Source organism: Cupressus sempervirens, chromosome 3 (assembly GCF_028749045.1).
Source record: "Cupressus sempervirens isolate cs-2001-9-10 chromosome 3, ASM2874904v1, whole genome shotgun sequence".
Lineage (NCBI taxonomy): Eukaryota > Viridiplantae > Streptophyta > Pinopsida > Cupressales > Cupressaceae > Cupressus > Cupressus sempervirens.
Window position 1 is genome coordinate 660,346,634 of NC_143120.1, and position 10,901 is coordinate 660,357,534.

Here is a 10,901-nt window from a genome sequence, read left to right on the forward strand (position 1 = left end):
TTCGGGATTAGAATGGGGAAACTTTGGCCTATGAGGCAAATCGATTACTTGATGGGACTAATAATGAAGTGGAGTTCTAGGCTGCTTTATTAGCAATTCAGTGTGCAAAGAAATTGGGAGGTCTTAAAGTAATTGTGGAAGGGAATTGGATGGTGATGGAGGCGATTAGAAGAAATCACATCTCTGCATGGCATCTCGAAAAGATTTTGATAGCTTTAAATAAGGAGCTGGTATCTCTGGAAGATTTCAAAATTTGTCATGTTTTCAGGGGGTCAAATGGAGAAGCGGATCAACTTTCAAAATGGGCAGCAAATTCTTTGGAGGTAGGAAAAGGTTTTTTTGAATGGAGTAGCCGTTGGGAAGAGTTGTTTAGTTGATTTCTCCAAAAGGTAATATGTCCTTTAAGAACCATTGCAAGGAAAGTGATGCAACTATGAAATAAATGAAGGGTGATGACCGAGGTGGAATGTCAAACTTGTGAAATGATGAGGAGATATAGGAATATGTAATGAATGTTCTTATTATGAAAAGTAATGTTTTAACTTGAAAGGACGGAGAGATAATGCGTGACAGATTGAGGTGCCAGATCAAAGTGTGTAATCTGAGCAAGTTGGGGGGTGTTTTTGTTATAAAAATTAGCAGGGGTGAAGGCATTAATCATAAATGTACAGAACTTTTCTGAAAGCAACAGGTAAGGATAGCAACAGAGAGTAAGAAATGGAAGCTACCTTTAAATTTCGGACGGCTCGACAACAGTAAGTGCTTTATGGCCCCATCCAAAACCATCGCTATCGCCTGTTGCTTCTTTTCCCAATGCCAGAAGTAATGGAGGCAATGAAGGGACCTGTAGGGGAGCTGTTTCAAAATTCAACCCATCACTAGAATATTAATGTGGATATTGTTGTGATGGTTATGGTGTGGGGTTTGGAGTTGGCCTTCATGGAAGAGGATGTCAAATGGGTAATGACATCGTTGTTTCCAAAAGACTTGATAGTGCATGTGGACTCTTTGTTAGAATGGGCCAAGCCGAGGATGGGTTTCAATTATAGTGAACGTTTTAAGGATGAAGCAGAGGGGGAGGAAAGAGGAAAATTTGGTTTCCTCTAGTGGCCAAATTATGTTAATAAGGAAGCTAACAAGGAAAAAATTAGGGTAGAGTGACTCAAGTTGGTGGAGGAAATCTGCTCATTCTAGGAGTGGGCAGGGAAAAGGGTCAGAGGATTTCATGTTTCTCATCCCCAACGTCGTCACACAGCGGGTTACTATAAAAGATGAATGGTGGTGAAGGTGGTCTTTCCGATGAGGATGTCAAGGTGGAAGAAAAAGTCACTGAAATTTTGCTTTTTGCATCTTTGGAAATTGGCTTACTAATTTCGAAGAAGGACGACAAAAAAAATTATGTGTGAAGCATTCGGTAAAGAAAACAAAGGATGAAGAAACACAGCGGGCATAATTGACAGAGAAATGAAGAACGAATTGATAGCCATGAGCGACCTCTGATAAGCTAAGAATTTTTTTGTGAAGGGAACGAGTAAGGCTAGTAATAGGTAAAGGATAACACCCTAGTGTTAGAAAAGATTAAGGATGGCACGAACAAGGCAAAACTAATTCTCTAAAATCTACAGGGATAATGTAGTTTTTTTTTTCAGGGTGAATCGAGGGTTTGGTTAATGATGGTGGATCTCAGTGGTAGTAAAGTTTGAAATCTTATTTTGTGTTTGTAAGACTTCATATATTAAGGATAGAAGGTGGAGAAATTTTGTTTAGTAATGATGATTGTAAAAGAGGTATAGGTGTTAGGGGAAAGTTTTGTGGTGGCTATGTTTTATATGGCCTCTCTGTGAAAATCTTTTTAGTTTATTTATAAAGTATCTTATTACCAACCAAAAACAATTCTGATATTGAAATATTTAAAATTAGTAACTATTTTATTTATATTGTGATTTAATATTAAATTTCATTACTAGCAGGGGATATTACAATCCTAACCTCCCAAAATCACTTGTCCTCGAGCAATTACCTATTTCTTCATTATTTGACAATAAATTTTGGTGACAAGGTTTCTCCCTTTTCTTTTAGAGGCAAAACTCAAGGTTATCAACTTATTGGGATTGACTGACATTTGCCAATAAATTCCTATTACTTGTTCACTTCTTGTTCCATCTTTTACCCTACGGGATGATAGGATCATGCTTTGATACCAATTGTAATGCCCCATAGTAGGTTTAGTCTCCATTATTACCAAATTAACACATATTTGATATTTATGTCCCAAGCTAAGGGACATAAGGCATTTGAAATAAAAAGAACTATTCATTTATTTAATCAGACGAAGATACTTGTATATTTGTTAACACTCATATCCAACCTTATTACTATTCCAGCTCAAAGATGGAAGAAGTGGGTGTTATCCAAGTGGACTAGATACCAACTTGCAATGGATTCTCTCAAAGTTTACGGTTCCAAGTCCCTATCCCATCTTGGGTCTTTCCCTTGAGGCTTCTGAAATGCTGATGTCTACCCTACTTGGCACAAAGATCTAAGTTTTTATTATTTCTGTATATGTAAGACCATATATGGGTCCCTCACTCATAATAGAGTTTAAAAATAATATTCAGCAATCAGAATTGTTTGCCAGGCTATGTACCTGATTTGCCACAAAGGCCAACACCCACTTGAAGATGGTTTGAATCATGTGCCTGATTTACAAGTAAGTTCTTACAAGAGCTTCATTTTTTAAGTGCAAACTGATAATTAGATTGAACCTGATAGTACCAGCTGTGTGGCAGAATGTGAGTACTTTTTTCAGTTACATGAGATTTTCATGGAATGTGGCAATGGGCTAAACAATAAAGAATGTTGTTTTCAGCTCGCATATGTTTCACATGATAAATATAATAGAAGGATGACGCAATATCAATATTTTCAGATTATGCCTGATTTTAGGATACATATTAATAGAGAATACACTGATAGTGTTGAATGTAGTAGGCTGATAAAATATTTCAGTATAATTGATCAGGCAAAGTTCAGTTGTCTCTTCAGGTTGGCTTCAGTACGATCAAAAACCATGTTTATGAGAGAGGTAGTAGAGGCCTTTATTTTTCAATGGCCTTGGACCATCAGATGTGGTTTGATTATCAAACCAAACCAACCAGTTTAGAGCAGAGATGGAAATTCATTCTACTTCTCAAAAGATTTGGATTCTCGCTATGACCCTCCTAGTCGCATGTCACCACTAGACCACTGTTGAAACCTTCAAAATTTTACAATTTGAAGTGGCAATATGTTTTCAATATTGCAGCAGAAAATTTAGAAGCACCCCTGCCAAATTTGCCTAAGTAGTCTACTTTGGAAGGTCATAACTTGAAGCTAGCTAATTGTCATGTCAAATGGCTTGTTTTGAATGCATGTTTACTAAGTGTGGCACCGCAGGATAGTATATTATGCAGCATGGAAACTCACCTCTCATTTCCTCACTGTTTTGCATCACATGGCATTGTTACATGCAGGATTGCAGGAGAAAGAAGAAAGCCTTGAACATTGTCACCCCCTTTTCCTCGCAGTGAGTGGTGATTCAGAAATGGACCAGGGGACGGGATGTAAAAAGGAACATGGAAAATGTCAACCCACATTCCCTCATGATGAGTGACTAGTTGGTGAATTAGATCAAGGGACTTTGGGGTAGAAGGTTGGTGAGGTGTTGAAATGCACCCCATGATCCCTTGTTCTTTAGTGAAATGTTGAAATTAGAAAGAGGGAGTTTCACCCCACATTCCCTCACGATGAGTGACTAGTTGGTGAATTAGATCGAGGGACTTTGGGGTAGAAGGTTGGTGAGGTGTTGAAATGCACCCCATGATCCCTTGTTCTTTAGTGAAATGCTGAAATTAGAAAGAGGGAGTTTGGTGCATGGAAGGAAGGAAGAAATACTCTACCCCACGTTGTCGTGCCAATTGGAAGAAGATACAAGGTACCACAGGATGCCAACCTGAGAAGAGATGAAATGAGGGAAATGCACCCCGTATTTCCCTAGGTTCATCAATAGTTTCAAGGTATCAGACAAGGGGTTGCGAGATACAGAAGAAGATAGGAATGAAAATCATCCCGCATTCCCTCGCCATATTGAAAGAAGGAATGCATAGTACCACGGGATATGATGTGGTTAAAGAGAGAGCTTTGCCTCACACTCCCTTGCTTATAAAAGAAAATTTAAAGAACTTGTAAGGTTTGGTGGAATGAAAAATTATAATGAGAGGTGTATGCCCAACATTCTATCAGAAAACTTAATGCTGATTATGTTTCGATTATGGAAGTCCAAGATCATAACAATATGAGGGACAGGTACGGCCCTGCATTCCCTCATGAGTTGAAGACCATATTGCAAACATGCCAAGGGAACCTGAGATGCTAATGAAAATGAGCAGTTAAAGGTTTAGAACAAGATTTCAAATGATTTGGGAAATAATGTTTCCCTCAAAGCAATATCCTTCCAGGAACAAAGTCTTCAATACTTACTGCAACTTCCCATGTTTTACTCCTGCAAATGAAAGAGATTTTTGAAAATTGTTAACAATCAAGTCAGATTTTTGTGGTGCATGGTTAAAAGTTTATTGGCTGCCTTATTTACATAAAAGGGAAATCATAACCATGTTACCAGGGCTCCAACTTAGACTTTGAAAGGAAGTCATTCACATTATGAGAAATAAGCTTCTATAGGGGAGGGGTTCTATTTGGGTTTCAGTGAAAACATGCTTGCATTGTAATGAATTTCCTGCTAATTTTGTACAGTTCAGATTAATTTAATAAGAAACACTGTTGTGTGAATTTCCAGGCAGCTGTCTCCACAAATGCATGTGTTTTTTTCACAAATTGATGTATTAAGGATTCATTTGTTTATCGATCCACTTTTCTAAGTTGCATGTTTTTCTTTTGACTTCCACTAAAGGAATGGATTAAATTTTTCAAAGTGGAATATGGAGGACTATGTATTGTTCTGTGGATCTGAAAGAAGAGTTGCAGGAAATACTTGTCCTTGGGCATGTATCTATAATTCATTGACACCAGACCTTCTGAACGTGAACTTGTAGTTTTCTGAAGGATCTACTGCATTGGTTCACATTTGACTCTATGGCCCGGATGAGGCACTTTTCTAGAAATCTGTTTGGTCAAAGAGTCTAGGCAACCAAAGAATTTAATGACAAATCATTTGATTAAAATTTATTTCAGTTCTGTTCTTTGTTTTGTTGGTTTGGGATCTGCATGTTCTCTGATCTAAGAAGCAGGATGATCAAGAAAGTTGCTATCTTGAAATTATCTTACATATCATGGTTGCATGATGAGAGCATATCTGCCTGTTGTTATTGGGATGCGGCTATCCTCCCTACAAACTGTACAGTTGACCAATTTTCAAAAATTCAAAAACATCATGAATTTTTCTGAAAATTTCAGCATTTGATCTTCATGATCTGCATAGTTTGTAGTCAAAAACAACAACAAAATTAGAAAAAAATCACTACGTTTTCATGAATCTGGAAAAAAAAAGTTTGACTTTGTTTTGTCTTTAGTGCATTGTGTCTGGAGATTAGCCTGTCCCTTGTTATTGAAGGATATATCACTTTTCATTATGAATAAGGGAATACCCCCTAGGTCTGGCAGAGCCTAAAGTACAGGGGAGAAAAGTTTTCTCCCATTCGTTGGCCAAACTACTATCTGAGGTTAAGCATAAGACATGACAAAGCTTTATGGTTCAATGGGTGCAGCTGTGGAAAAAACCAACATGTCAATCAATATGACTCTACTTAAAGCTATTTATGGGTATGATACTGCTACTTTTATTGATTTGTTGTTGACTGACAGTAGGGTGGCAAGTGCAAAGGATATGATTTAGAATAGTAGGGATATTTTGGAAACTCTCAAAGACAATTTACAGTAGGCACAGAACAAGTGAAAGTTATATGCTGATAGACATTGAAGTGCAGAGGAGATAGTTGCATAGTTATCTCGCATTCGTTGGCTAAACTACTATCTAAGCCTAAGCATAAGACATGACAAACCAATAGGGTTCAATGAGTGCAGCTGCGGAAAACACCAACATGTCAATCGATATAAGCCGCTTAAAGCTCTTTATGGGTATGATACTGTTACTTTTATTGATTTGTTGTTGACCGACAGTACGGTGGCAAGTGCAAAGGATATGATTTAGAATAGTAGGGATATTTTGGAAACTCTCAAGGACAATTTACAGTAGGTACAGAACCAGTGAAAGTTATATGCTGATAGACATTGAAGTGCAGGGGAGATAGTTGCATAGTTATCTCGCATTCGTTGGCTAAACTACTATCCAAGCCTAAGCATAAGACATGACAAACCAATAGGGTTCAATGGGTGCAGCTGTGGAAAACACCAACATGTCAATCAATATAAGCTGCTTAAAGCTCTTTATGGGTATGATACTGCTACTTTTATTGATTTGTTGTTGACTGATAGTAGGGTGCCAAGTGCAAAGGATGTGATTTAGAATAGTAGGGATATTTTGAAAACTCTCAAGGACAATTTACAGTAGGTACAGAACCGGTGAAAGTTATATTCTGAAAGAGATCGAAGTGCAGGGGAAATAGTTGCATAGTTAGCTCGCATTCGTTGGCTAACAAAATATCTAAGCCTAAGCATAAGACATGACAAACCAATAGGGTTCAATGGATGCAGCTGTAGAAAACACCAACATGTCAATCGATATAAGCCGCTCAAAGCTCTTTATGGGTATGATACTGCTACTTTTATTGATTTGTTGTTGACTGATAGTAGGGTGCCAAGTGCAAAGGATATGATTTAGAATAGTAGGGATATTTTGGAAACTCTCAAGGACAATTTACAGTAGGTACAGAACTGGTGAAAGTTATATTCTGATAGACATCGAAGTGCAGGGGAGATAGTTGCATAGTTATCTCCCATTCGTCGTGCAAACTACTATCTGAGCCTAAGCATAAGACATGACAAACCTTTAGGGTTTAATGGGTGCAGCTGTGAAAAACACCAACATGTCAATCGATTTGACTCCCTTTAAAGCTCTTTATGGGTACGATACTGCTACTTACATTGATTTGTTGTTGACTGATAGTGGGGTACCAAGTGCAAATGATATGAATTAGAATAGTAGGGATATTTTGGAAACTCTCATGGACAATTTACAGTAGGCTCAGAACCAATGAAAGTTATATGCTGATAGACATCAAATTGAAAGTGTCTTTCGGGTTCAGTATATGGTGTTTCCAAGGTTGCAACCCTGCAAGTAGTGTTCTATCAAAGGGAGTGGAGCTGAAAAGTTGAAACCACATTTTATGGGCCCCATAAGGTAGTAAGGAAGGTGGTGCACTAGAAATTCCAGCTGACAGAAAAATTCACAGTACATTTCGTAATTCATGCCTCAAAAAGGCTCTTGGTTTGCTCCCTCACAAGAACTACCTCCACTTGACTCTGAAGGAAAGTTAATTCTTGAACCTGAGACAGTCTTGGATGTGCGGGAGGAAAGGTTCACGAACAAGAACATACCAGAGTATTTAATGAAATGGAAGGAACTGCCTGTCAAAGATGCCAAGTGGGAAGAGTTTGAAATCTTTGAGACAGAAGAATTGTGATTACCCCATTTAAGAAACAAGTCGCCCTGGTCTATTTATATTTTTAATAAACAAAGTTATTAAATATTTTATCATATTGTTTATTTTCTGGGGCCAACCTAGTTAAGTATTTTACCAAATGGGCTTTTAGGCCAACCTTGATTGTTTTAGCAAATAAATAAATAATTTGGCACTTTGGCCAACTTTGTTATGGCAGTTTAACAAAACCAACCAGTCACCTGTTTAAGTGTTTTGTTTGGCATGATCAAGGCATCAATAAAATATAAATTATCAGGCATCAAACGAATGTCAAAAGAGCTTAGATGGCTAACTAGGCAACTCAATTTTGGTAGGAGGTAGCCATTACCAGCTCATCATCAGTCAGTCTATTCTCTCCCTCATTTCCATATCTGCTAACAATGGCATTCCGTCTGTCTTATAGGACCTGCGTGACTCCGAGATATTTCTTCTGTGAAGGGAGCAATATCTATTCCCTTCATTGCCGTGGTAAATCAACCCAGCAAAGAAGGTTATTTTTGGAGATTACAGCATTAAGGCAGCTATCCGTTTGAAGAACAATAATATCTGAAGAGGAACACACAAACTGGGAAGATCCAAGGCAAACTATCCAGGGGAAGGTAATTGTGCAGCAAGCAGTATATTGTGGAGTATTCAATACCCTACAATGTGCGCTCTCAGAAATCACCCAACAGCCATTACAGGACTCACAAGCAGAAAGGGACCATATCAAACTCAAACTTTGTGTATCTGGTTGCTTACTAGGTTCTTGATCAAACTCAGAATTTGTGTCAGCCTGTGCATTGAAAATAAATATTTACATTCAGAATTGTATCATTGGATTTTTTGTAAGATCTGATTCATAAAATAATTGTATAAGGCTTAAATTTGGTTTTGAATATGTTTCAGAGTTGACTCTGTGAAAATTACCAAACAGCTCTGTTAGTTTAGCTCACTTTAATTAGAAGATTATAATAATCAGATCCAATTTATTTCAAATCTTAGGTAAATTTGTATTCACAAATGTTGATAATCGTGAAGCAACCGGTAAGTTGTGGAGTATTCAACACCCTACAATATGAGCTCTCAGAAATCACCCAGCAGCCATTACAGGACTTGCAAGCAGAAAGGGACCATATCGAACTCAAATTTATGTATCTGTTGCTTACAAGGTTCTTGATCAAACTCAGAATTTGTGTCAACCTGTGCATTGAAAAGAAATATTTACATTTGGAATTGCATTATTGAATTTATTATAAGATCTGATTCATATGATAATTGTATAAGGCTTAAATCTGGTTTCGAAATATTACATTTCAGAGTTGACTGTGGGAAAATTACCAAAAAACTGTGTGTTAATCTAGCTCGTTTTAACTAGAAGGTTATAAAAGGCAGATCCAGTTTATTTCACAGACTAGGTAAATTTGAATCCTCAAATGTTCTTTATTTCTTATTCTAATGGAAATTGTGGTTTTAGAGCAAAATATAGTAACAGTCCCAAAAGGGACATTACACAAGCAAAAGGTCTTATTGAAAAAAAAAGTTTGCCTTCTTGTTAACTATTTATCCCCTTTTATGAACTTCTCCCTATTCCAATATATTGTGACCCGAACATCCCAAATAAAAAAGCCCAACAACCCTCCTAGAATCATTTTAATTGAGCAAGAAAATCGAAAGGTCTTATAGAAGAGGCAGCTGTAGAGATTCTAGCGCATAGAATTCTTGGCTACAGGGGCATAATAAATCCAATTCTGATACCAACTTGATCTCCATTTCATCAAATCAAACCCACTTAATACCTTACTCCAGTTAAACTCCAAGAGCACACACTCTTGCCCTAATATGCAACCGACACAGGACATAGATATTTTAAACCCCTGAAGGATGCCGGCTTGTCTAACCTAACCCTCCCTCGAACCCCATTTACAAAATGTACACCCTCAGTTGTGATTCTGTAGAGCGCCTTACCTTTGACCTCACATATTTATGTATGCATTATCAATAGAAAAATGGAAAGAGGGGCGTACTTATGGATAATCCCGCCATTAACAGAGTCACAGTATCGCTTCAGCCATTGCACGAACTCCAGGTTATCAAGCGCCCTGCCTTTTATTAGCTTATCCACCTCAATTTGCTGCAAAACGCAGAGAACTAAACTAAAGCATTTCTCTCACTACCCACTCAATTAAAGCAAAAGAAAAAGTTGGGAATGGTCTACCTTGGATATTTTAAGCTTGTTGAAGACGTCATGAAGAACTTTATAATTCTGAGACATTTCATATTCATTCTTGGCATCGAAATTAACCCTGTGCATTGGCACTGCTCCTGGATGCGTGGCATCTATTAACTGGCAGAGCACTGCTCCAGATGCAACCTGTAGATCCAAAAAATACACATTGTTTATATTCTACGTCATAGCGAATAGCACAATATAGCCAAGAAAAGCTGAAGCATATTACATCTTCGACTTTGTGAAGATGAAGATTGAGGGTGGTATTGATCCATTGAAGGATTTCATTCCTGCCAACAAAATACCCTGAATCCATAAGTCCGATCTTGGGTGCTGCAATTTCTATGAGAGTCTACGTTGTAAGAGTATCAAACCCTTCTGTTCAAGCTGCTGAGGACAAAACGCAAATGGTATAGCCGTTGGAGGGCTTTTATTTTGAATTCCTTACCTGTATTTTCATCGTCCACCTCATGTATAGACCTCTCGTCATCGGGTATAAAATTTGAACCCAAGCATTAGCGGTAATTTGGAGCATAACAAGCAGTCGCATAGGGAAAGGGGGTTTTATAGTCCACAACACTATGTCATAGTTTTTGGGTTTACTAATAGTGAAGTGATATATAGTGACAGCGATATGGGACTACCTCGTACTCTTTTTCGAGAGGCACTTGGCGCTACAAACGAGGCGTACATACCCTACCCCCCATGAGATTTGAACTTGTGACCTCTCTTTGAAGAGTACAAATTCTCCACCACTAGGCCAACTCAGGCTGTACTTTGAAACGTTTCGAGCTCTATTGATTTAAGTACTTTGGAGTTTTATCATCCAATATACATATTAATGATTTTATTTAGTATATTCTATTTAAATGTTTTTCACTTCTAATAAAAAATTCATTTTTTATTGTACCAGGTTTTGTTTTCATTTTAATGACTGTTGTTTTCAATGGAGATTTTAAATTATATTTTAATCAAAAATATGTTTCATCTTATGTTTTCTATTAAGTTTATCATCAAAAATTATGTTGTGGTGGGTG

At 37.5% G+C, this 10,901-nt stretch overlaps 1 protein-coding gene across 5 annotated transcripts in view; it reads right to left on the minus strand.

Annotated features, from left to right (window-relative positions):
* LOC149568432 (microtubule-associated protein RP/EB family member 1A-like) overlaps positions 1-10,402 on the minus strand; it is a 30,386-nt gene extending 19,984 nt beyond the window's left edge. For 2 of the 5 annotated variants that reach the window (XM_089821349.1, XM_089821348.1), the window contains exons 1-3: positions 10,094-10,306; positions 9,853-10,008; positions 9,662-9,768 (exon numbers count right to left, since the gene is read on the minus strand). In XM_089821349.1, the coding sequence (XP_089677475.1) occupies positions 9,662-9,768; positions 9,853-10,008; positions 10,094-10,180 (350 nt within the window). In that variant the 5' untranslated portion in view covers positions 10,181-10,306. The other 3 variants (XM_089821352.1, XM_089821351.1, XM_089821350.1) reach the window with 3 other exon arrangements.
* Between the last annotated feature and the right edge of the window lie 499 nt (positions 10,403-10,901).